At 42.9% G+C, this 26,591-nt stretch overlaps 1 protein-coding gene across 6 annotated transcripts in view; it reads left to right on the plus strand.

The window, feature by feature from the left end:
* Window positions 1–26,290, plus strand: part of LOC121569715 (microtubule-associated protein tau) — a 37,888-nt gene extending 11,598 nt beyond the window's left edge. For 2 of the 6 annotated variants that reach the window (XM_041880858.1, XM_041880859.1), the window contains exons 2-13: window positions 2,045–2,245; window positions 3,437–3,523; window positions 7,870–7,899; window positions 9,620–10,900; window positions 12,467–12,510; window positions 12,917–13,096; window positions 13,368–13,458; window positions 14,173–14,408; window positions 14,965–15,057; window positions 20,461–20,542; window positions 20,789–20,895; window positions 25,258–26,290. In XM_041880858.1, the coding sequence (XP_041736792.1) occupies window positions 2,062–2,245; window positions 3,437–3,523; window positions 7,870–7,899; window positions 9,620–10,900; window positions 12,467–12,510; window positions 12,917–13,096; window positions 13,368–13,458; window positions 14,173–14,408; window positions 14,965–15,057; window positions 20,461–20,542; window positions 20,789–20,895; window positions 25,258–25,470 (2,628 nt within the window). In that variant the 5' untranslated portion in view covers window positions 2,045–2,061 and the 3' untranslated portion in view covers window positions 25,471–26,290. Of the gene's footprint in view, window positions 1–2,044; window positions 2,246–3,436; window positions 3,524–7,869; window positions 7,900–9,619; window positions 10,901–12,466; window positions 12,511–12,916; window positions 13,097–13,367; window positions 13,459–14,172; window positions 14,409–14,964; window positions 15,058–20,460; window positions 20,543–20,788; window positions 20,896–24,456; window positions 24,625–25,257 lie in introns of all 6 variants that reach the window. The other 4 variants (XM_041880860.1, XM_041880862.1, XM_041880863.1 and 1 more) reach the window with 4 other exon arrangements.
* The last annotated feature ends 301 nt before the right edge of the window (window positions 26,291–26,591 follow it).

A 26,591-nucleotide genomic window follows, 5' to 3' on the forward strand; every position in this document is an offset into this window, starting at 1 on the left:
CTATTTATCCAGGACATAGGCTAGCTAACAGTTGCCAAGTGCTCAGATCTCACAGCCTCACATATCTCACAGTGGCCAGATCTCAACCTCTTACTATTGCCTACTTGAGTGAGGTGAGGTCATATCAAAAATACTCTAAGATATGCTACTTGTATGGAGATCAAGTTATGGTGTGATTCGCTTTTTTGTCCGACAGTGGTGTTTCACTGCTGTAAATGAGTCTAATGAAAACTACGCCCTTGACTGGTTGGCACGGCTTAGAAAGAACTGTTAGGCTCGGGTCCAAAGCAGATGCTGATTGTGTTTTGTCAGCAAACTGAAAAACAATCCTCTGTGCAGTATCGCTAAATGACGCAGTTCTACAGTTTTGTAAGGCAGTCCAGAAAATATACACATGCAAGAAGCCCACATTGTCAAGTGACCCCAAGCATATCAGAACAAATCATCCACTTAATAAGAAACACAAAAACACGCCCACATAACACCAACCAAACCGCTGGACTTAAGGAAACAGAAACAGGATATGCATGGCAGGCTGTCACGCAGTGAGCTGCTGCCATGTGTATTTTGAGAGGAACTCTCTCTTCCCCTTTGAGAAGACAGGAGGAAACCCCCCCCGCATTAATATGACCCTATTATTGGTGCATCTGATCTTGTAGTCTCTATGAGCTGCAGCTTGTTTCTACAGGAGGAGGAGGAGCCTGTGTGTGTTGTGTAGTCTCTGAGCTGCTGTTTCTGCAAGAGCAGGAGAGGAACCCCCATGGTTGGCCAGTGTTTATCTTGGTCACTTCATCATCTTGCTTCATAACAAATAGAAGCATGCTCACGTTACTGTACGCCAACCCTGACATGGTGACATCCGTTACAGGGAAGCAGCTCATACTTGTAGCTCAATATCACATGTAACATGAATCACGATTATCTAAGCTTAGTTGAGGAAGAGGATGATTGCCTTGAGTCTGTAGAGTAACTCAAAACGTATGAATAGCCTAGGTGTTTCCTCACTATTGAGGTGATAGCTTTGCTTGGGTACTCGAATCAGGGAAGAAACAGGCTAGGTCAAGCTACATTGAGACATTAGGCCTACATTGCATTGATATGTCCTTTTGGGACCACATTAGAAATGATGGAACTTTAGGCCCTACCTAGCAAAAGCCTGAATAAACAAAGAAACCTAGCCTATCCATTCAAATCATCATCACTGAGAAAAGGGCATCAGTCTAGACAAATGTTTGTGGAATTTCGTCTTCCCCCTAGGCGTCAGTCCGTTGTTGCACCACGTCTGTCTGCGTTAGCAAAGCCGACTGCCCTTTCAGCTCCTAAAGTCCTTTGATTACATAAAGCTTATATCAAGTGAGGGGAAGACAAAGGAAAAAGTCCTGATTGTCCCTGTGAGGGGGCGACATGGAAATGGCACTGTTGCAGCCAGTTGGTGTGACAATGGCCATAGGAGTTGGCAAGACAGCAGCACAAGCAGATCTAGGACCAGGCTAGGGCTGCCTGGGATGAGGGGATAAATCCGTTGCTGTTCTTGTATGAAGGGTCTGGGTTGGGGACTAAGACCTTTGGGTCGAAACACTGCACAATAAAACTGTGGGAGAATTCAACAGTGTGCTGGTATCTGTCTTTCTTTAGCTCAGCAGCCATATCCCTCTCTGTGGGGAACAACAAGCATGTATGCTGGGTGTCGATTTGGAATAGTTGTCAATGACTTATCTTTCCTCTTCACCCTTTTACATTGTAGCCTATTACTGAGATCCCACCAACTTTGGTTGGTTCTCGCAGGCCTTTGCTCCTCTGACTCCCTTTAAGGAAGCCAACAACAAAACAATGCTTAGAATCCTCTCAGTTCAGTCCGTGTTCCATGCAGGATGAAACATTTTGATGAGGCACCATCTCATTTTTCAAGGCATTATTGAAAGCAGCAATTATCTGTCTCCACATGCCAAAGTAGCTCACGTGGATTGCATCAAACGAAGGTATCCAAACTAAAAAGAGCATTAACTCATTGTTTTTTTCCTTCTTCTCTCTCCTCTCCTCCCAGCCTGAACTCGTTTCACCATGGATCAGCATCAGGACTTAAACTCGAGCATGGATGGCCACGCCGCCCTGCAATTAAACTCTGGGGAGACCATGGCCTCGGCTGCCCTGGCCAACATGACCCTGAAGGAACCCCAGGACCAGCAGGAGGTTAAGAAGCCTAACGGGATGCCAGACGCACACATGGGACCTGGGGACATGAAAGGTCAGTGATGGACTAGGTCACTAGGACTATAGATTCTGACAGGAGAGGGGGTGGTTATGGAAAAGAGAGCATCAGATACACATTGTTGGAAAAAACTATCTTAGAATCTGGTCAATCTGTTTCAGTATTTCTTGTAGGCCTTAATAGTAAAAAGCAGACCGTGGTGATCTGTTGCATCCAGACAGATAGAACTAAAGGATGTTATTGTTGGCAGTTCTCTGCATTACCCTTCCTTTATATTGCATGGTGAAATAACCCTACAGACATCAGTGTGTGTGTGTGTGTGTATGTGTTTTTGTGTATGTGTGTGCTTACAGTAATCCAGGCATTTGGGTCAGTCTCTCCTCAGACAGACACTCTATCCTGTAGTATACAGACCCAACACTCTCTTCCAGGAAACAGGATTCAGATGGTGAAACTAATAATCCTGAAAGGCCACAAGAGCAGGGAGAGACGCTATTAATATAAACACGGTTTAGTTTTTAGTGTCATCTACAGAGGATCTTAAAGGGATACTGCACGATTCTGGCAGTTGCTTTTCTACTTACCCAGAGTCAGATGAACTCGTGGATACCATTTGTACGTCTCTGCGTGCAGTATGAAGGAAGTTAGAGGTAGTTTCGCGAGCCAATGCTAACTACCGTTAGCGCAACGACTGGAAGTCTACAGGTACAGTAGCAGTAGCCCTATAACGTACAGAGCTTTGCCCAGTTCTATTGGATGACATGCCCCAGCTTTTTAGGTTTTGGCTACTGTACTGTAGGCCGACAGGATCTCAGTTGACCATATGAGGCCTAAATATGGCATGTACAGTCAGAGTATATCTAGAAAAGAAAGGAATGCATATTCCATCGAGGATGTTGCTTTAAGTTCTCAATTCGGGTATTTTTATCAGCAGAATTTCTCTTCATGTAGAATCATCTTCCTCTTTAGGGAGCGGAAGAGCATTATTCAAATCAAATCAAATTTGTCACATACACGTGTTTAGCAGATGTTATTGCGGGTGTAGCGAAATGCTCTTATTGTATAGCTTACTCTACAACACTGAAGAACAAAAACAACTTCTAAAGCAAGGCAGCTTGTGTTTAGCTTTATGTAGGCTAGCCCGCTCTTTTGTTCCCACTAACCTGAGGTGATGCCCGTTTTTTTCTCTCTACCACTAACTAATAATCTTGCCTCTGTCTCTCGTAGAAGATTTGCTGGAGCTGTCACCTGAACTGAAATCACAGCCTCAAGCACCAGTGTCAGAGGTCTCTGTGTCTAAGAGCGCCCTCTCGGGTATGCTGCTCCTCACATCCAAACCCTTTATTTCTGTTAGGGGTTGTGTGAGCTGCAGGGTTGGGCTCAATTCCATTTTGATTAGTGTTCATTCAGGAAATGTTTCAGGAATTGATTCATGAATCAGAAATACTTCATAAACAAATCATAAATTGATCAGAAATAGATTATTATGAAATGGAATTGAGTCCACCTCTGGTTGTGATTGTGCCTCTTGTTGTGGCTTCAAAAGCAATTTGCTCATTGGTTCGTTTGGCCTCTGCCTCTTCGCGAATCATCATCCAGCTTCTTGTCACAACTACCTCAACATGCATTTGTTTTAGCTTCTTGCTTCACAGCTGCCTGCTTCACTTTTCACAGATACCACTGTAACACCTGTATTCGGAGTGCCTTTGTATCCCCCAAAATCATGTGCTGCTGACCTCTCTCTTTCTCCTCTTCCTCTATTCTCTTCCTCTATTCTCTTCCTCTCTTCTCTTCCTCTCTTTCTCTCTTCTCTTCCTCTCTTCTCGTTCTCTCTTCTCTTCCTCTCCTCTTCCTCTCTTCTCTTCCTCTCTTCTCTTTCTCTCTTTCTCTCTTCTCTTCCTCTCCTCTTCTTCTCTTTCTCTCCTCTTCCTCTCTTCTCTTCCTCTCTTCTTTCTCTCTTCCCTCTCTTCTCTTCCTCTCTTCTCTTTCTCTCTTTCTCTCTTCTCTTCCTCTTCTCTTCCTCTCCTCTTCCTCTCTTCTCTTCCTCTCTTCTCTTTCTCTCTTTCTCTCTTCTCTTCCTCTTCTCTTCCTCTCCTCTTTCTCTCTTCTCTTCCTCTCCTCTTTCTCTCCTCTTCGTCTCCTCTTCGTCTCTTCTCTTCCCCTCTTCTCTTCCCCTCTTCTCTTTCTCTCTTCTCTTTCTCTCTTCTCTTTCTTCCTCCAGTTTTCAGTTTACGTAATGACCATCTACAGTGACCAATGCTTTTAAAAATGAGTTGTCTCTCTTTCTCTCCCTCTCATTTCTACAGACAAAGGTCAGTTCTTCTGAGGGCATCTGCCTTTCATTCCTAATGCATTTTAATGAAATCTCCTGTCAGGATTTGAGGATGATTCTGCTGCTGGACTCGCAACAATCCATGATATTTATTATTAATTATTATTATTAATTATTATGCCACGCTTCTGAGTTCTGTGTGGGTGAGCTATCTTGGTGAGGCTTTTCAGAGCACTTTTCATTCAGGTCACACTGATAGGAAAAAGCCAACCCCCCCAGATCGTAGCATCATGCATTATGCCTAGAGTTGTGGCTCTTGTATTCATAATTGTCAGCATCCTAATTGTTAGCATGAAGTTTTAGGCTGTTGTCAGGACAAAGACAGTGGACGTAAGCTTCTTGTATTTAGACAATTGTCCCGTCGGCGGTCAGTAAGTTAAGAACTGAATCTGATAACGGCGTTGCATAAGTGGCACTCTGCAGTAACATGCTCTCTCACAGTCATGGCCAACAGGCCAACCTCAGAATAAGTGAAAGGGGGGTGGTGTTTCTGGGCTAATGGGTCAATATGCTTAACAATATGGTTCAGCACTTAACTGGTGTTGTGGCCTTGGTCAGCACAGTGACACCATGGTAACAGAAGGCTGAACCCCACATCCATATAGAGATGCATCCATAGCTAGTCACCCCAGAGCATTTTAAACATGGCTCATAGGATTGATGTCATGGACTTGATTCATCCTCACACTCGGTTCATTTACCATAGGAAGTGATGGTCATGGGGCTCATAATGCTTCATATAATCGCGTCCTTGGTGTTAAAACCCCTTTAGCTACTAACACACTTAGTGACTCCAGGTCTCTCAACTGTCAGTGGGCCTTTATTCAACAGTGATTTATGGTATTGCCAGAAGGATAAAATATACTTTGGTGGTGGTGTTATCTCAACAACAGCCCCCAGTTATAGATACAGCAGTGTCTGCTCTACTGTGCACTACGTACCAGCTCTACTGTGCACTACGTACCAGCTCTGGCTTTGGCTCTAACCCCTGCCCACAAAAACGTGAAAGATTTAGCAATTCCCATTAACAGAACTATGTGCGTAATGTAGTTAGTTCACTTCCTCCATACCTTCCTTGAAACACTGGCAAGAACAATGTACTGCAGGACATAACGCGAGAACAAGGCTAGATATCTAGATTCAGGCCTACATTGTAGGAACTCATGTTCATTTCACTGTGCTTGTTGTAGGTCTACTGCCAGCAATAGTCCATAAGTTCCACATGTCAATACAGGATAGCCAACTGTAATGCAACTACCATGGCCATGGTGCATGTGTCTAGTGCTTTAGTCCTTAACTGGGGTTCAGTGACTATGACTGCCCTATTAGCTGTAGGCAATTTATAGCCACTTAGATGATGCTGAGCTTGCAGAATGAGAACGGTTAATGGTTGACATGGAGGAGTCATCATCATCAAGCTTTCCTGAAATCAAAATTTGATGATTAGCGTTTCTTCTTAACACCTATGCTACCCCCCCCATCCCAGAAAATGACAGGTACAATACCTTCAGAAAGTATTCATACCCCTTGACTTATTCCACATTTTGTTGTGTTACATCCTGAATTCACCCATCTACACACAATACCTCATAATGACAAAGTGAAAAAAAAATAAGATATTTTTTTGAAAATGAAATACAGAAATATCTTATTTACATAAGTATTCAATCCCCTGAGTCAATACTTTATAGAAGCACCATTGGCAGCGATTGGAGCTGTGAGTCTTTCTGGGTAAGTCTCTAAGAACTTTCCACACATGGATTGTGCAACATTTGCCCATTTATTATTTTCAAAATTCTTCAATCTCTGTCAAATTGGTTGTTGATCATTGCTAGACAACCATTTTCAGGTCTTGCCATAGATTTTCAAGTAGATTTAAGTCAGAACTGTAACTCGGTCACTCAGGAACATTCACTGTCTTCTTGGTAAGCAACTCCAGTGTAGATTTGGCCTTGTGTTTTAGGTTATTGTCCTGCTGAAAGGTGAATTCATCTCCCAGTGTCTGGTGGAAAGCAGAATAAGCCAAGTCCTCTACGATTTAGCCTGTGCTTAGCTCCATTCCATTTCTTTTTTATCCTGAAAAACTCCCGTCCTTAACGATTGCAAGCATACCCATAACATGATGCAGCCACCACTATGCTTGAAAATATTGAAAGTGGTACTCAGTAATGTGTTGTATTGGATTTGCCCCAAACATAAGACTTTGTATTCAGGACAAAAAGTGAATTTCTTTGCCACATTTCTTGAAGTATTAGGCCTACTTTAGTGCCTTGTTGCAAACAGGATGCATGTTTTGGAATATTTTTATTCTGTACAGGCGTCCTTCTTTTCACTCTGTCAATTAGGTTAGTATTGTGGAGTAATTACAATGTTGTTGATCCATCGTCAGTTTTCTCCTATTAGCCGTTAAACTCTGTAACTGTTTTAAAGTCACCGTTGGCCTCATGGTGAAATCCCTGAGCGGTTTCCTCTTCGGCAACTGATTTAGGAAGGACGTTTGTATCTTAGTAGTTACTGGGTGTATTGATACAACATCCAAAGTGTAATTAATAACTTCACCATGCTCAAAGGGATATTCAATGTCTACTTTTTTTACATTTACCAATCTACCAATAGGTGCCCTTTTTTGCGAGGCATTGGAAAACCTCCCTGGTCTTTGTGGTTGAATCTGTTTGAAATTCACTGCTTGACTGAAGGACCTTACAGATAATTGTATGTGTGGGGTACAGAGATGAGGTAGTCATTCAAAAATCATGTTAAACACTATTATTGCACACAGAGTGACTTGTTAAGCACATTTCTACTCCTGAACTTATTTAGGCTTCCCATAACAAAGTGGTTGAATACTTATTGACTCAAGACATTTGAGCTTTTCATGTTTATTGGATTTGTAAAGATTTCGAAAAACATAATTCCACTTTGACATTATGGGGTATTGTGTGTAGGCTAGTGACAAAAAATCTCAATTTAATCAATTTTAAATTCAGGCTGTAACACAACAAAATGTGGAAAAAGTCAAGGGGTGTGAATACTTTCTGAAGGAGATCAACAGATAGACAGTATAGGCAGACGTGACTGTCCCTGAAACTACATCTAGTGCCCCTTCACTTGCGCATGACCGAGAGTAAATTAGTGGTGTTAGCGAGCTTTAGACTAGAGGATTTATTTCAGCAGGCTGCTTGTGTGTGTGGTTAAGTTTTATCATCGTTGTGTGAGTGCTCGCTGTATGTTGAAGATCAGCTTACCGGTACCTTTAGAAAGTCTAATGAAGTCCCCCTTTTCCTTTTTCTTCCTCTGCCATGGAACCCTGGACCTCTGGGCCATGCAGCTACCGGAGGGACGACCACTACAGGTCAAGGTATGACTACAATACCAATCTGACATCTCTCTTCCTCAGACTACATGTAGCCATGAGGAAGAAGAGTTTCCGAGACCAACTACCATCCATGCATATCCATATCAAATCATCATCAACATCTCTATTTTCAACTAGTCATCCCAATAGCTCAGGCACCAATTGAAACCAAGTTTAAGAGTTTGGGTTTACCATTGAGAGTAATCGACAAACTCCAGTATTGATTTGAACCACAACTCATCTCTATCACCATTATAATGATTATAGCATATGTGGCGCAGTGGTCTAAGGCACTGCATCGCAGTGCTAGCTGTGCCACTAGAGATCCTGGTTCGAATCCAGGCTCTGTCGTAGCCGGCCGCGACCGGGAGACCCATGGGGCGGCGCACAATTGGCCCAGTGTCGTCCAGGGTAGGGGAGGGAATGGCCGGCAGGGATGTAGCTCAGTTGGTAGAGCATGGCATTTGCAACGCCAGGGTTGTGGGTTCGATTCCAGTATTTAAAAAAAAAAAAAAAAAATGTATGCTCTGGATAAGAGCGTCTGCTAAATGACTAAAATGTAAATGTAAATGTATTATAGAACAGAGGACATTGTCTTATTATAATCTGTTTTACTATATAGATTCACAATTTATATTGATCCCTTGAAATGTATTTATCTTAAGTGGGTAATGGGAGTTGGATTTCAAGAGCAAATTTGATCCTTTTCAAGGATGTCAGAATGGAGTGATACCACACCGAAACTATAGTTTTAACCATGTTTTGTTTACGTTTAATTTGTTTAACGTTACAAACATTAGAGTAAAACAAGCTTATTTTGGGTTCTGATGGGATATTATGGTTGAACTAAGATCTCGAGGCAAAGTTATATTATATTCAAGTTATATTCTTCAAGAATCAATGGGTACATCATCATTTATAAGTCCAGAAATGGATGTAGCAACTGCAGATTTCCCCTTTTAAAGGAAGAGAACCATGATGTACTGTATGTGAGGCTAGCAGCCAGAAAAACCGCCCCGCCGCAAAGCCCATTTGCAAATTGGAGAATGCGGCAGCCAGTAGTTTAGCAGTGATTCATCGCCATTGCAATTTCATTTATCACATGGCTTTTCACAACAATCCAAGAGAGAAAAAATACAGCAGTGTTGGGTCATTGTGAGTACTGTGTTGAATGAGACCGTTTTTGTATTGATCTGATACAGCTTTGCTTTGACTTTTGTTGTGAATTTGGTTGATTTTTCAAGCAAAGTTTATGGTTTAGTGTTTGAGCTGTTAGGTGCTTTTTATGAACCCATAGCTACTTACATACTTCATAGCTCTCATTGTATAGTCTACCCATCTTTTCCGCTATAAACATGGAAGCAAAATGTTTGCAACTGCATTTAAAAATGTGATTTGCAAACGGAGCTTCTTATAAAAACACCTACAGCTTTAGGTACAAAAACGATCCAGATAATTTTAGTTGATATATTTGATGTTTCATTGTTGTTCCTGTTGATGCCAGCAAAAAAAGGTTCCTTTGCCCTTTGTTTTGTGTTCCTGCTCCTTCAGTGGTTGTTTTCTTTCAATTCTTTCTTTCCCTTTATTTCTGTTCCTTTTGTTTTGTTGGGTGTTGAATGTGTCTGTCTCTGAGGAGGAGGTGAGTATCTCTAACACCACAGTCCTGCTGTGGATCTATCCCTCTGTCCCTTATCGTTCTGCTTCCCGGTTCCCACCACATCAGAGGAGCTCACCGCGTCGCTCAGCCCCACGCCAGAAGGCCTCAGTCCCGCCACAGAGAGCGGCCGCAGTAGCAGGTCCGGCTTTGCCGACGGTGGGATTGAAGACGGGGAGAGGGCTGGCTCGGTGAGCCCCCGGGCGTCTCCTTCAGCCCCTGAAGCCCCAATCGAGAGGGACACTCCAAGGCTCTTCTCCCCAGACTCGCTGGGGTCTGAGCTGAAGAGGAGCCCGTCTGACAAGGTCTCTGATGTCTCTGTGGGCCACAGCCTGAGCGGCTCTGGGTCTGAGGACGAGGATGAGAAGGACGTATGTGAGAGCAAGGAGGCGCCTACCTCTGCCTATGAAGACAGGATCAGTCCTGGGAAGCCTCAGAGCCCTCTCTTCACAGAAAAGGAGAGGACGAAAGAGCAGGAGGATGAAGAAAAAGAGGAGGATAGCGACGAGGAAGAGGATGAAGAAGAGGAAGAGAGAACAGAGGTGTCAACGATCCGCAGGAGGCCACGGCGGGAAGCCAGCTCAGAAGAGGAAGAGCAGGAGAAAGATGAAGCTCGCGCCCCTGTCATTCCCGTTGCCATGACCCTGGAGGAAGCCAAGCAGCGCGTCCTGTCCTTTGACTACACAGAGCCTGAGGGACAACCCCCTGGTCAGGGCATCCCTGCAGGGTGGCAGAACGGAGCAGACAAGACCCCCCCAGAGAGCAAGAGCCCTGACTCCAACAGGGCCGACCCTGGATCTCCCTTCTCCCCTAGCACCGCAGCCGACCGGACCCAGGACGAGTCTCCTCTCATCGAGCACCAGCCAGACCCCCGCGACGAGGTGGAGCAGGGGACGGAGGAGGAGGTGCAGGAGGAAGAGGAGGTGCAGGAGAAGGTAGCTAGTCCTCTGCCCATGATTGCTGTGCCCCAGATGGAGGTTGAGCCCGTCCAGAAGGATGATGAGCCTGTGAAGACCTCAAAGGACACTCAAGGCCAATACCTGAAGTCTGCAGACGAGGACGTCATCGCAGCGGTGACAGCAGCTCAGTCGGTGACCAAAGCCAAACCTGCAGAAGTCAAACCTGCAGAAACGAAGCCTAAGGCTGGCAAGCCTGCTAGTGGCCCCAAAAGTGATGCCAAAGGAGGTGCTCCTACAGCAGCCAAAGGTCCGGTCAGGAAAGATAAGAAAGTGACCGCTACTGCTGTTGCACCTCCCCCCAAGACCACCGCCGCTAAAACTCAGAAAGCACCCCCAAAAGATGCCGCCCCACCGGGCAGAAAAGCAAATGTTCCAGGTGCCCAGCTCAAAGGTCTGTTTTCCGTTCTAGTTTATCAATCCCACCTCTCCGCCTCCTCTTTTCTTTTCTCTCACAGATCTTTTTTTCTTACTAGAGCAACACAATAAAGCAGCACCCTTTCTGAAAAACACGCACAAAAACGCAAAATATGAACGTGTTCGGTTGACGAAACGGACTGCTTGTAGCCACCACCACCACCGGTTTCTTTCTTGTTTTGTCTTTGTTCACTTCTTTCTCTTCTGTCTGTGTTTGTGGTCTGAGTTCTGTCTGTGTTTCCAGACCCTGTCTATGTCACTAACCCTCCTGTGCCCCAATTCTTTTTGCTGGCAATGTTTTCCACTGGTCAGCCCTTTTTGCATGTCACTTGCATGTTTGTTGGGTGTGCAACATCCCATCATCGTGACTGTGTATTTATGGGTCACTTATCCTTCACCTATCCTTCCACCTCCCGTCTTCTGAAACACACACACACACACACACAAGTATGGTATGGTTCACACGTGCATGCACACACACACCACACTCTGGCTACTGTTTCCTATCTATCATATTACCAGAAAAGTGTAAGTCAGCACTGTGTCAGGTTTAATGTAAGCACTCTCACAGAGTGTATTTGTTACACACTACTCTACCACTACGGATCAATAGATGGATCACTGGTTCTCTTTATGCTAATCATCTAAAAATTGCCAATTATCAATAATGATCAGATGATCGCTGATAAGCACTTGCACATGACATGATAACAAAATGATTCCCATTTCAAAAGGTACATTTTCTGTAAAAGCTTTTTGAAATGTTTACTGGACTCCCTAGAGTCTAAATAATGAATCTGTTTAATGGGAACCACCCACTTTATCAATACAGCCCTGTCACTCACTCATGGTCCTAGTTGGACTAATGGGGTCGTCCATTGATAGGAGATATCAATATTATTGCCTGCCTAACGAACCATTTGCAAGCACCACTGTCACCATGGAGACCCAATTTCCTGCTTATCCAATAACATGCAGACGTTAAATAGAAAGGACGGTTTCTAAGCAGTCGTCTGTACCACATTCATTGGCCCTAAAACTAATTTAGTTCCCCCCTCAAATGATTAGCCTAGTCCCAGACAGTGTATTGTGATATCTGTGATTCTCTGAGTGGACTGATTAAGGGGATAGAAATCAGGCCAAGAGGCTTGAAGTCATTTTTGAAAATCTAGTTTTTAATAAATACGACTTAATGTGCTAAACCTCCCAGTGCAGTGTAATGTCAATACACAGATAATTGCGAATCTGGGGTAAGTTTCAAATTAAAGTTCAGTCAAAGTTTATCACAAATTTACTTTCTGGCAATTCATTTCAGTGTACTGACAATTACTATGAAATCCAAAAGCAACTTTGAAGCATCCGGATATGGCAACTAGAGTAGTTAACAACACGCATTGTCCGTTAGCATTTTCATGCCTGGGATGAATAGGCAATTTCGCTTCAGAGAGAGAGCCTAGTACAGCTAGGTCTCAAAGTTGCTGATGAGACAGGACTATGATATTAGCACTGACTCTGAGTCCCTTTCTTTGACCCTCTCTTGTAGCCAAGGCTGGTGCAGGGCCTGGGAAAGAAGCAGCTGAGAAAAAGGTAGGTGATAACTGATGTGTGTACCAGAGGTCTGACCTCTGACCTCTGACCCTTGAGGTATAATGATGCCTGCTGTATCTCAGTGCTTCACTTTACAGCTGCAAAGGAGGTTCCAAACATGTTGGCTCAAATTTTACATACACTTTTGCATCAACCATCTGCCTTTAACTGAATGCCCTAAAAAACTAAAGGTTTAGCTCTGCAATTGCAGTACAGCACATCTGCATGTGAAGCCATTCTCCACTCACACACAGTAGACATTTTATTGATTTTAAGATTTCTATATCGCTTATAGCTTTTTGTTAAGTTCCACCATCGTAATGCATTTCTTTAAATGTTGTTTGCTTTCACTTTTGTATTTTCCTTTGTGTTTCATAACACTTTTTTTACCACCTTTGTTCACAAGACATCCAACGCCACCACACCTGCCAAAGCATCCACCCCCAAACGACCCTCCTCGGTCCAAACCACCCCCAACAAAAAGCCTTGGTCCTCTTCCTCTGCCCCAGCCTGCAACACTAGCAGGCCCAGCTCAATATTTAAACCCAGTCCATGCAGTGCAGGAGCCAGAGAACCCAGGCCAAGGGTAAGTAACACAGATGGACAGGCCTCAACTTTGACCACTATCCCAGACCCAGGCCAGCCTATCCATAGGCTCATAATGCTCAATGGCATTATGACTCGAATACTTCAAAGTTCCGTGGTGATCTTATGCAATGCCTCTCCTAAACCCAAAATACTCAGTCTGTTCTTTCCCAAATTAGTCAGGAGTCTTTTGTTTCAACACAGGTTCATTGCTTGTTAGTGTAGTTTGTAGTTTTTCCATTCTAGAAGTAACCGTGCTGTTCTGTTTCCAGACTGGAGATGGAAAGACCCCCAGCACCAGGACACCAGGTGCTAAACCCCAGGGTGCTGGGACCAGGATGCAGACCAAGACCACTGCTGGAGGTCAGTCAGTACTCAGGACATGTTAAACAGATGCTCAACTCTCAATGTATTCCTTTAACTAAACTCTTACAGCAGTACCTACAACGTGAACACATAAAATGCAATCACCATTAATCCCCTACACAATCTTTTTTTCATAAAACACACATTTCATAGGAAGACCCCATTGCCTTCGACCTAAAGATCCATTCTGCCAACATGGCCTCACAGCACAGTGGCCTGTGTCAGTGTTTAATTAGTTTGACTTTGATATATGAATCACAGCTGCTTCCAGAATGGAGCAGAGAAAACCTCAAGTTCCCCAATTCGAGAGAGGTTAACAAATGGAGTGTGAGCAGAGATGAGAGAGCATGATAAGGATATGGTCAGACTCCATATCCCCATTGAAAAGTATTCAAATCTACCAGCAGCTTGAAACCTACATTTGCCATCTCTAACATGTGGCAGCTTGACAACTACATTTACATCCCCAGCACGTTGGATGGTGTCGCCACTGTTTGCTGTGCTCTCTTTGGAATGGAGTGATGGAGAGAAAAATTTACCAAGAAGTGTCTGGGCATTTTGGCTTTAACTACAGCCTGAGCAAAACATCACCGGCACCTAGTTCACATAATTGAACTTTTGCAGGTCTTGTTCCTGAAAACATATTCTCAGGAGCACAACATAATTAGATTGGAATAACCTAATCCTAGATTGTTTCTCCTAACCTTGTAGTTGATTCCCCCAAGACGCCCCAAGACCGTAGTGGCTACAGCAGCCCCAACACACCCAAGTCCCCCGCCAGCCGTGAGGTGAAGAAGGTGGCGGTGGTGCGGACCCCTCCTAAATCCCCTGGGTCCATCAGGGGGCGCAGTCCAGTGCCTCTGGCCGCCCCAATGCCTGACCTGAAGAACGTCCGGTCAAAGATTGGCTCCACAGAGAACATCAAGCACTCGCCTGGTGGAGGACGGGTAAGGGCTTGAAACTGTTTTCTTTCGTTTTTATGATATGTAGGGTTGAAGAAATCCAGAAACCTTCCCAAAGATTGCAGGTTTTTCAGAAACCAAAGTAAGAGGAGGGGAGGGAATCTGCCAATAGGAAATCCTCCAACCGGGATTTCTGAAAAACCCAGGAACTTCTGAAAAGTGGCCTGAAATGGACAACCCTAGTGCTGTTATTCTTATTTACATATTAGTCATTTAGCAGACGCTCTTATCCAGAGCGACTTACAGTTAGCGAGTGCATACATTTTCATACTAGCCCCCTGTGGGAAACGAACCCACAACCCTGGCGTTGCAAGCGCCATGCTCTACCAACTGAGCTACAGGAGACCCATATCACAGGCCGGAATCCATGTACCACTCCATAACTCCAGTAATTAGCCTTTCAAAGCATATGTTTGAGTTGTGATCACAACTGGCTTTACAGTATTTGTTGAATATGTCCAGAACAATATAAAATGGTTTGTTCTGTATTAGTTCCTTGGATGTTGTAAGGACAACGCTTTCTCCCTCCTGACTCTTTCAGGTGCAAATAGTTGAGAAGAAGATGGATTTAAGTAACGTTCAGTCAAAGTGTGGCTCCAAAGCCAATCTCAAGTATACCCCAGGAGGTGGCAATGTGAGTAACACAGACGGCATGGCGGTCAAGAGACTGCAGACAGAGACATTACCCATGTTCAGGACTCCTACAGTACACAACCCACACACTTCCATAAAGACTGGTCACTTGATCATTGATCTGTAACTGTTTTGAGATCCGTGCATGTCAGAAATCCCTGACCTGTAAAATAAGGACATTGTCTCATGCCTGTAACTTCTGAGGGTGAGAAATCTAGCTATTGAATTGGTACCTGCAGTGCAGACACCAACCCTGAACTCTGAGGCTATCTTGTAGATAATCTGGTTTAAGTAAATTGCTAAATAGTAGTCAGCAGCAAGTCCACATCGCAGCCTTGCAGCTGCTGCAGCAACCTGCCAGAAATATAGTTATTTTCGCCTCTCCTCTACCTCTTCCAGGTGCAAATTTTACATAAGAAGATCGACATGTCTAGTGTTCAGTCTAGGTGTGGCTCTAAAGACAATCTCAAGCATGTCCCCGGAGGTGGTAACGTGAGTAACTTGGGGATAAACTCATGGCTTGGTCTTGAGTCTTCCTGCAGTTAGGACCAGATCATGGTCTTGGCCAGAACATAAAGGCTATTCCTTCTCCACTCTCCACTCCTCCTAGACTTAAAGGAAATGAGGACTTCACTAGTTTATAGCTAGTTACTTAAGTTTGAGGAGTTTACAGGCTGATAGGGTACGTTTGTGTGTTGTTAATTTTTGTTAAATTTACTCTCTGATATTCTCATTATGGTAGCACAAGCTATGTACGTTTTGTAAACAATATTTCAACTCTCAATTCCTTTTTAATCAGTTAGACTTCATCACTTGATTATAGGAACATTAAATAAAGCAATAAAGTTAATGGAAAAACATTACAAATAAGATGAAAATGTTGAGGTATTTATAGTCTTGAAGTATGATGCGTGTAACCATATTCAACATAACAAATGAAGCCCCACTCTAAATAATGGTTTCAAGTAGGAACACTTCTCTGAAGTCTTAACATTCTTACTGTACAGTTGCAGCATGTTAAGAAATGTCCTTTTATTATTCCAATGCGAAACCATTATTTGAAATCACATGTAGGTTAAATCATATGTTTTCTAATAACATTTAGAACAATAGGACCTATTCATGTGGAGGTTCAAGCTGGGATCAAGCCACATAATATCTTTGAGATACTGTATTAACTTCTGGTCACTGCCATTTGTCCCCTTAAAGCTTAAAGTTTTCAAAGACACAACTTTCAAAGCTGATTCCTCATACAGTTAGTTGCCCTTTACAGATTAATTCCACACTGGCCTAACTTCAATGCAAGCATTGTGATTTGATCTGCATTTCTACCCCATACCAATCAATTCCAACACAACACACTAAGTTTCCAACATCTGTTTAAAACCTAGACTATTCTAGAATATGAGAATTGCTGACCTTATCGCATCACAAGCAACCCAGTCCCCCTCACCAATAAAGCCAAAGTTTCTCTCAATTAGTCACGATTACAGACCAATCAGACCAGAGTGGATAGTGCAGCGTAGTGCGTTACTGTCAGCAGCACAGGTCTGTCAACCAATGTCCATTTTCATTGAGCTGACTAAATGCCTTACTGTAATGGAATGTGCACGTCAGACATAATTCAATCTGGCTTTGGATCGATACGGTACAGCCTTAGTACACAGAACTGAAATGAGAGGACCCAAAACGATGAGGGACTTACTATGATTTAACCAGACTAGGTGTCTGGTTAGACTGTAAACTCTCCTTCCAGACTCACATTAAGAATCTCCAATCCAAAGTTAAATCTAGAATCGGTTTCCTATTTCGCAACAAAGCCTCCTTCACTCATGCTGCCAAACATGCCCTCGTAAAACTGACTATCCTACCGATCCTTGACTTCGGCGATGTCATTTACAAAATAGCCTCCAACACTCTACTCAGCAAATTGGATGTAGTCTATCACAGTGCCATCCGTTTTGTCTCCAAAGCCCCATATACTACCCACCACTGTGACCTGTACGCTCTTGTTGGCTGGTCCTCACTACATATTCGTCGCCAAACCCACTGGCTCCAGGCCATCTATAAATCACTGCTAGGCAAATCCCCGCCTTATCTTAGCTCATTGGTCACCATAGCAACACCCACCCGTAGTATGCGCTCCAGCAGGTATATCTCACTGGTCATCCCCAAAGCCAACACCTCCTTTGGCCGCCATTCCTTCCAGTTCTCTGCTGCCAATGACTGGAACAAATTGCAAAAATCTCTGAAGCTGGAGACACTTATCTCCCTCACTAACTTTAAGCATCAGTTGTCAGAGCACCTTACCGATCACTGCACCTGTACACAGCCCATCTGAAATTAGCCCGCCCAACTACCTCATCCCTATATTATTATTTATTTTGCTCATTTGTACCCCAGTATCTCTATTTGCACATCATCTCTTGCACATCTATCATTCCAGTGTTAATACTATTGTAATTATTTTGCACTATAGCCTATTTATTGCCTTACCTCCATAACTTGCTACATTTGCACACACTGTATATATACTTATTTCTGTTGTATTTTTGACTTTGTTTTGTTTTACCCCATATGTAACTCTGTGTTGTTGTTTTTTATCGCACTGCTTTGCTTTATCTTGGCCAGGTCGCAGTTGTAAATGAGAACTTGTTCTCAACTGGCTTACCTGGTTAAATAAAGGTGAAATAAATAAAATAAAATAAAAATAATTTAATGTGCGCTCAATAGAGCTCTCCACAAAACGATTTGACAAAGTATGAGGAAAGATCCAGAGAAGTAGAATTAATTAATCCATTTTATTTCTATGGGCTGATGGGTATTTTCACCCAGGTTTATCTATCGGCCTGCTGTACTGCTGAGTTCCTTGGCTATCCTAGTCAGTAGGGACTATTGTGTGCTTTGGCATTCCCTAAAAAGAGAATGATCTGTTTAGATAAATGATGTGAGTTTATGTTGTGTACTGTATGTACACAGTGGGCCCTGGCACAGCGGGGATACTATTAGCCAAATTAAACCAAAAGAAAAGAGTAACAGAGTTGCGTAGCATCTGAGACTAAATCTTACTGGCTTCAACCTTCTGCAGAGGGCAACACAAAAACCACCCAGAAAGCCAAGATAAAGGCCTAATCAATCTCTTTGAAAACTTTGATTTCATTAAACTGCAATGGGATACTGGTTTAAAGTTAGGGCATGGCAGGGACAGGTGCGTAGTGACTCAGCCCATTTGAGTCCCTGAAAACAGATGCATGGGTAAGGCATTACAGGGGGCAGGGCATCCTTGCCTGGAGATGCCGTTGCCAAGTTTGTGTTTTTGGTCTGTCTGCCCTAGATCTGTCTCCTCAAATGTGTCTCCAATAACCCGTTTGATGCACCCCAATGGCTCTTGTAGTCTCAAACTCTCCAAGTCCAATATACAGTTCAGTGTCTTGAGCTGAAAACCTCAGTGCTAGTTGTTACCTTGCATGACATGGATGATGTGAATTCAGTAGTGATGTGACAGAGTAGAACGTTATTGCCGTTGGTGTGTCCATTGACTTATAATGGTGGCATGGTTCTCCAGGTTGGTGTATGACCGTGTGCATGCAGTCCCAGCGGGCAAAATTTGGGATGGTAAATCATAATGACGTCATTTTCTGGTTCTAAAGATGTCCGATTACAACCAGTTAAAATCATCTTGTTCATGACAATATCAAGATATCTGGGAAAGAGGTCATATTTTGGTTATCTGGTCAAGTAATCAGTTAAAGGCATATTTGAGCTAAAAAAGACATCTACAAACATTATTATAATCAGAATACAACCTGACCATGATGTCACAAAAGACAGAATGACGTTGACCATTACAACCAGTTCTGCCCGCTGGGCTCAACCTGAATCTTGTCAATTGTGATATTAACCTCCAACTCATTGTCCCCTCCACCACCACCCATCAACCTAAGTCAATAAATACTGTCTGTACTATATAATCTACAAATCAAGACAGCATGGCATTAGGGAAACCACTGTATAACTATGACGTGTTTGTTTATATAGGCCATAGCTAGTGACCTCTGTAATGCATTGCTGGTGCTGTCTAAGTAGAGATGTAAGATTCAACTCTTTACAACAGAAATGATGAGGCCAGTTTGTTTATAGTGGTACCGGTAAGTGGCTAGTGATTGGGCTGCACTAAGCTGCACTGAGTTGGATGTGGCTGCAGTCTTGCTGTAGTCAGCCTATCTGCCTGGAGAAACAGGGCTGGGCTTCTGTTCTGTGTAGAGAATAATGTGACGGAAGCCTGGCTCTCTATGCAGCACTGACACCACCATGTGTCTGTACTGTGTAAATACATGTTCAAACTGCATACCAGCAAATAGCTGCATTTTATTCAGGAGCGTAAACCCATTTCGCTTAGGTTGATTTGGGGATTTGATTTTGCCTAGATTGTTGTGTAGACTTGTTTTAGATCATGGATGGGGTGATTTTATGAGAGCTCTGGTCATTTGAATTTCATATTCATATATTTTTTTGTATTATTTAGCCATTTACTTCTATAGACATTTGATCAGATATAGAGATAATAAAATTGTTGTTTTCATGAATGCCATTCATTTTGTGATTAGCTTCATCCTCCTGATCATCAGGTCTGGCTTCTCAGAAAAACAGAAGGGGGGAATGTGTAGTAGAGAATATTCCTGTAAAAAATCTAATGAAAAGAAAGGTGAAAGCCTGGTAAACCAATCGCCTAATCAAATATGTATCCTTACATACAAGGCGTGGGTTAAACTGGGTTAGAAAACAGCATTGTATTGTCATAGTTTCTAGAGATGCAATGAAACCCCAATTGTAAAGTGGTTATCCCACTGGCTATAGGGTGAACGCACCAATTTGTGAGTCGCTCTGGCTAAGAGCGTCTGCTAAATGACGTTAATGTGCCCTTGAGCAAGGCACTTAACCCTAATTGCTCCTGTAAGTCGCTCTGGATAAGAGCGTCTGCTAAATGACTAAAATGTAATGTAAAATGAAACATCTATGCAATGCACCCAAGAGGGCCTTTGCATCCAAATTAGATTCAAATTTCATCATTATGGCCTGATGTTTGATAAAGATGACTGAATTCCCTGAAATATTCTAGCTATCTTTTCATTTTGAAGGAATTTCTCATGTGTGGGTGCAATATAATAACCCCTCTTTCCCTTTTCCAACCAACTTCTATTAAGGATAATGCTAGAAGCAAGTCTATTCAGGAAGCCAGTCATGGTGGTGTCCTTGTCCTTGCATGTGACTGATGCTGACTCATTCTAGATTGGCTCTCTGTATTCTGCCTCCTCGCATCGCCCAACAATGACCAGTCTTCTGGTCTGATTCTATCTATGGTCTGATGATCTCATTTGTTGTTTCTCCCCATTGCTATATCCAGGTTCAAATTACTCACAAAAAGATTGACCTAAGCAACGTACAGTCAAAGTGTGGATCGAAGGCCAACATTCACCACAAACCAGGTAACTTACGTACAGAATAAAACCTTGCAGTGACTGAAATGAAACCACATGCAACACAGATACCCTGCTCTAACATGGACTATGGTTGAGGCTATTACCGTGATATCACATTGGTGGTCTATACTCAGCCATATCAACAAATACATAAAATAGTTGTTTTATGTGATCCCTGACGAATGTGAAATATAGGAAAATATGTTGAAAATACCCTTTGTAGTGCTAAAGAATGACACTTGTCTTCATTAGGTGGAGGCAATGTGGAGATCAAATCGGAGAAGTTGGACTTCAAGGTTCAGTCTAAGATTGGATCCATGGACAACGTTGGTCATGTGGCTGGAGGTGGCGGACGGAAGGTAAACAGACTCACTATCACTAATGTCCGAATTGACACACACTTCTTTCAAAACAATACTTTCATGTTTTAATCTTTAAAAAACAACTGTACAAACCTATTTTCTATAAATGATTACAATCAATTACTAATTTATATTCTGAAATACTGAATTATTCTGCCGAATTCTTGAGTCTGCACTGTGCACACAATTCATTGCTAATATTCTCTCTGGCTTCAAATCTCTGAAATCTAAACTCAATGATCAAACTCCTCTTGCTTGGCAAACTCTTGCTTAGCAAACTGAGCATGCAGTGAAACTTGCTTGTAAACATTTCTAAAATGTCATGCAAAAGAGCGATTAACACAGGGTCACATTGATTACTAAGTAGGCCTATCTCTCTGCATTGCCAATAGACATACAGTGGGGGTAAAAAGTATTTAGTCAGCCACCAATTGTGCAAGTTCTCCCACTTAAAAAGATGAGAGAGGCCTGTAATTTTCATCATAGGTACACGTCAACTATGACAGACAAAATGAGAAAAACAAATCCAGAAAATCACATTGTAGGATTTTTTATGAATTTATTTGCAAATTATGGTGGAAAATAAGTATTTGGTCAATAACAAAAGTTTCTCAATACTTTGTTGTATACCCTTTGTTGGCAATGACACAGGTCAAACTTTTTCTGTAAGTCTTCACAAGGTTTTCACACACTGTTGCTGGTATTTTGTCCCATTCCTCCATGCAGATCTCCTCTAGAGCAGTGATGTTTTGGGGCTGTCGCTGGGCAACACGGACTTTCAACTCCCTCCAAAGATTTTCTATGGGGTTGAGATCTGGAGACTGGCTAGGCCACTCCAGGACCTTGAAATGCTTCTTACGAAGCCACTCCTTCGTTGCCCGGGCGGTGTGTTTGGGATCATTGTCATGCTGATAGACCCAGCCACGTTTCATCTTCAATGCCCTTGCTGATGGAAGGAGGTTTTCACTCAAAATCTCACGATACATGGCCCCATTCATTATTTCCTTTACACGGATCAGTCGTCCTGGTCCCTTTGCAGAAAAACAGCCCCAAAGCATGATGTTTCCACCCCCATGCTTCACAGTAGGTATGGTGTTCTTTGGATGCAACTCAGCATTCTTTGTCCTCCAAACACGACGAGTTGAGTTTTTACCAAAAAGTTATATTTTGGTTTCATCTGACATTCTCCCAATCCTCTTCTGGATCATCCAAATGCACTCTAGCAAACTTCAGACGGGCCTGGACATGTACTGGCTTAAGCAGGGGGACACGTCTGGCACTGCAGGATTTGAGTCCCTGGCGGCGTAGTGTGTTACTGATGGTAGGCTTTGTTACTTTGGTCCCAGCTCTCTGCAGGTCATTCACTAGGTCCTCCCGTGTGGTTCTGGGATTTTTGCTCACCGTTCTTGTGATCATTTTGACCCCACGGGGTGAGATCTTGCGTGGAGCCCCAGATCGAGGGAGATTATCAGTGGTCTTGTATGTCTTCCATTTCCTAATAATTGCTCCCACAGTTGATTTCTTCGAACCAAGCTGCTTACCTATTGCAGATACAGTCTTCCCAGCCTGGTGCAGGTCTACAATTTTGTTTCTGGTGTCCTTTGACAGCTCTTTGGTCTTGGCCATAGTGGAGTTTGGAGTGTGACTGTTTGAGGTTGTGGACAGGTGTCTTTTATACTGATAACAAGTTCAAACAGGTGCCATTAATACAGGTAACAAGTGGAGGACAGAGGAGCCTCTTAAAGAAGAAGTTACAGGTCTGTGAGAGCCAGAAATCTTGCTTGTTTGTAGGTGACCAAATACTTATTTTCCACCATCATTTGCAAATAAATTCATAAAAAATCCTACAATGTGATTTTCTGGAGAAAAAAATTCTCATTTTGTCTGTCATAGTTGACGTGTACCTATGATTAAAATTACAGGCCTCTCTCATCTTTTTAAGTGGGAGAACTTGCACAATTGGTGGCTGACTAAATACTTTTTTCCCCCACTGTATGCCTAAGTTTGTCATGTACCTTTCATGTACTTATAAAAACTTTTTTACAAACATATTTTTTATATCAATAGTTAATATAAAGCCTAACAATAAATATATTTTATTGCAAATACAAACTTCCCTCAAGGTAACTGATCCCTTTTTAAAAACTCTCAACCACACAATACATGAAGGCTCATTTTAAAGTCAATAAAGTAAAAAACTGAGGCAGTATTTTCCCTAATCTCGGCACCCAGAACCAAATCAGATACTCAATATTTTAATTGTTAAGCCTATATTTTCGCTGGCAATGGCAACTCTGGTGACCCATTCTTCTGCTCTCCTTCCTCTTCTCTTTGCCAAGCATGTTTTTCAGTGGCAGCAGCTCTTCTTATTTAGCCTGTGTACCAGTCTCTTTAGCTAATCCACTCCATAGCATGTGCCAAATAGAGTGGCCTTTCTGCCATTTTCAAATACGATCCTTCTATCATTAATGAGCTCGAGGAGAACAGAGGATTTAATCCTGATTCGACCTTTCGAGCGATCCTCCAATCACAACTATTATGCAAATATTTGAACTTTTTTCCTCCACAGAACACGTGAGTAGGGTCTATCTGCTGCAGAACGCGTATTACATGCCGCGCCCACCGCCATTAAGCCGCTAGCTAGCTAGGACACAAGCGTGTTGTAGTTAGCTAGCTACTTCCCTCGTCGTAACGTTTAACATAACTGCAGGAAAGCAGTGTTCCGCAGGCGGGGTCCCCGAGCCTAGCTAGCTAGCAGCCCCCTTAGGTGCGGGTTTTCGGCGGTTGGCATCCAGCCGTTGCTTCATTACCGCCACCTACTGTGCAGGAGTGTGGGCCAGAGAGAGTGCTAGCAGCGCAATGGCAGTGGGCGCGGCATGTAGTAAGTGATGCTTAGTGGGCGCAGTCTGCAGATAGACATTATTGGAACGTTGGTATCCGGTTGCTAAGCAAACATTTTTGTTTGTCCAGACGAAACCAGTCTGTCAAAAGTTGCTAGCTCATGTCTAAATTCTCAAACTAAATGCTGCCAATTCCAACCACAATACGATTTTAAACTTCAAAATACAACAACTTGCCTAGCTAACAGCTAAATATTTGTTTTGGACTTAGTTATTAATTCTATTTTCGAGGATCCACATGTTCTCATGGAAAATATTAATGTTCTTTCGAAAAACCAATGAGCAACTCCGCCGTAAATCTAGTGTTGAGATTGCCGAAAGACCAGTCTCTTTGGCCGTGACAAGGAGTGGAACTTTAGCTAAAGAGACTGGTACTCAGACTACCTCTCATTCTCACTCTGATTTCAAGCTGGCACTGCAGACCACTCTCTTGCTCAGCTCATTCAACTGCAATCTGGGATTATTATTTTTTTGTTTCTTTTAGATTTTTAAACAACTTTAATGTATTTCGTTTTTATTTTCTTTATCTTTTTAACTTTTTTTTTTTTTTTACTTTTAATTTGATTTATTTTGTTTGATTTGTTTGTTACGTTTAATTTGTTTAGTTTAACCCCGATGCATGTTTTCCGTCCATACTGGGTGTGGTATCCATCCATAGAGAGAGAAGGGGAAGGAAGCCGAGGGGGTTTGTGGAGAAGGAGATACCTCCCTAAATGGGGAAGTTCCTAGCCCCAGCCCTACTGGCCCCTCCACTGAGCCCCCTCAATCGCCCCGTTCTGAACACAGCCCAATCGAGGGGGCGTCCTGGTAAAGCTAGAAGTCTCCAGTAAGTACACAACATATCACTTCAGACCAAAACACCAAAGTCGCCAAAAATGTCCAGTCAATTGGATGGATCAAGCCACAACAGAGATACTCAACCTTGGAATTAAGACCTAAATTCCCCTTTTAAAAACATACACGCACCCACACATCCACGCACCTGTGCAGCCAAACACCCACCCACCCACACAGCATGTCCATAAGATTCCACACACTATCAAGAGGGAGTTTGTATATATTTAACCACAAGAGGGCGTTTTAACACAAAGTCAAGAGCCTTTCAAACTGCAGCGTCACTGGTCCTGTGTTCAATGATATGCACATCCTCTGTTCGACATCCTTACATTATGATGCCATCACATAAAAAGTACAATACTGGATTTGCTCTAACATGACTTCCACTCTTCCCAGATCCAGATTAAGCCTAGTCCTGGACTAGAATACACTTTTAATGGAAATTCTCCATTTAGAATAAATTTTAGTCCAGGACTAAGCTTAATGGGAAAACTGGCCCTGAAGGTTTACACACACACACCCTTGAATGATGCATAATTACACATGGAAGATGTGGCTCATCATATTACTGTAGGTGCCCTTGCTTGCCATTCACATAATTTATCAATCTCCACTCCTGCAGATTGAAAGCCACAAGCTGAGTTTCCGTGAGACGGCGAAAGCCCGCACCGACCACGGAGCGGAGATTGTCCCCGTGGAGATCATCACAGGCGGCTCACCCGCCCGTCTTCTCAGCAACGTGTCATCCCCCGGCAGCCAGAACATGACAGAGACGCCGCCGCTGTCCATGCTAGCCGACCAGGTTTCCGCCTCCCTCGCCAAGCAAGGCCTGTGATTCGACCACGTCCCTCCCTGAAAAAGCATTGTAGGTTACCAAGGGAACCAACTGTGTGATAAAAAAGAAACGAAGAGAAAAAGAAGCACCTCACAGTCTCTCCCTTCGACCTTGAAATTGAAAATCGCTCGCAGGATTTGCCGACGGGGGATATCAGTCTGGGCAAAGTGGTCCGTTAATGATCAGCTGTTTCTTGATAGTTAGATAGACACCGGTAATGAAAACCTATATGTGACAGAAAAGCAACAGTATTCAATTCCTATAAACACGCAGCCAGGCCCTATAAAGACATTTACCCTACTTTCCATTTACAGTGCATTTCATTGGGCTACTCAATTTGAACGCAAAATCTCGCATGAAAATATTGCACATTGCTTTGCTCATTGCCATGCTGTGGATGTTTTAATTAGATAATTTAGGCCTTAAAATGTGAAGTAGCCAAAGACTCAACTCTTTTCTCAACTAGAAAAAGTCAGCTAAATTAAAGTAACACTGTACTATACCATTCAAACAAGGTCAAGTGCCAAATAGACCGTTGCCCTTTCGTGCTTAAATCACTCCGATATTCCCCAGTTGAGAAATCCGCGAAGATTTATTTACGGGATTCTTAAATTCGAACGTTGTCGTAAACAGTTGCTGTGATGTATTGAATATCGTGTAAGTAATGCAAATTAACTCTGCCTTTGAAATGATTAAAATGCACATTGTTTGTGAAATTATAAAATTAAAATAAATCATGAGAATGACAATTACCTACAAGTCTATTACCCAAAGTATTTGACTTAGAGTTAAAGCCCATGTCCAGTTCAAAACATTTCAAGGTATTTAATGAATGCATAGAAATGCTTGCCTGGCTGCCCAAACTCCTTGCTCCGGCCAAACGCCACGCCCATGGACTTTAGTTTCTTCTCAGCAATGAGTCTGGACCTGAGTACGTCCCCAACGATTTCTAGAATGGAAATCCATTCTAGACCGTCTGATTGGTCCAGAGCCAGAACACATATAGGGGCCTTTTGAAAATTCATCATTGGCTTTGATACTCTGATTGGTTAGAGATTATCCAATTGCTGATTACTTTGTTTTGTACAACACCCCTTATTTTGATGTCACCACAAACAACT

Source organism: Coregonus clupeaformis, chromosome 7, assembly GCF_020615455.1.
Source record: "Coregonus clupeaformis isolate EN_2021a chromosome 7, ASM2061545v1, whole genome shotgun sequence".
In the NCBI taxonomy this organism is placed as follows: Eukaryota; Metazoa; Chordata; class Actinopteri; order Salmoniformes; family Salmonidae; genus Coregonus; species Coregonus clupeaformis.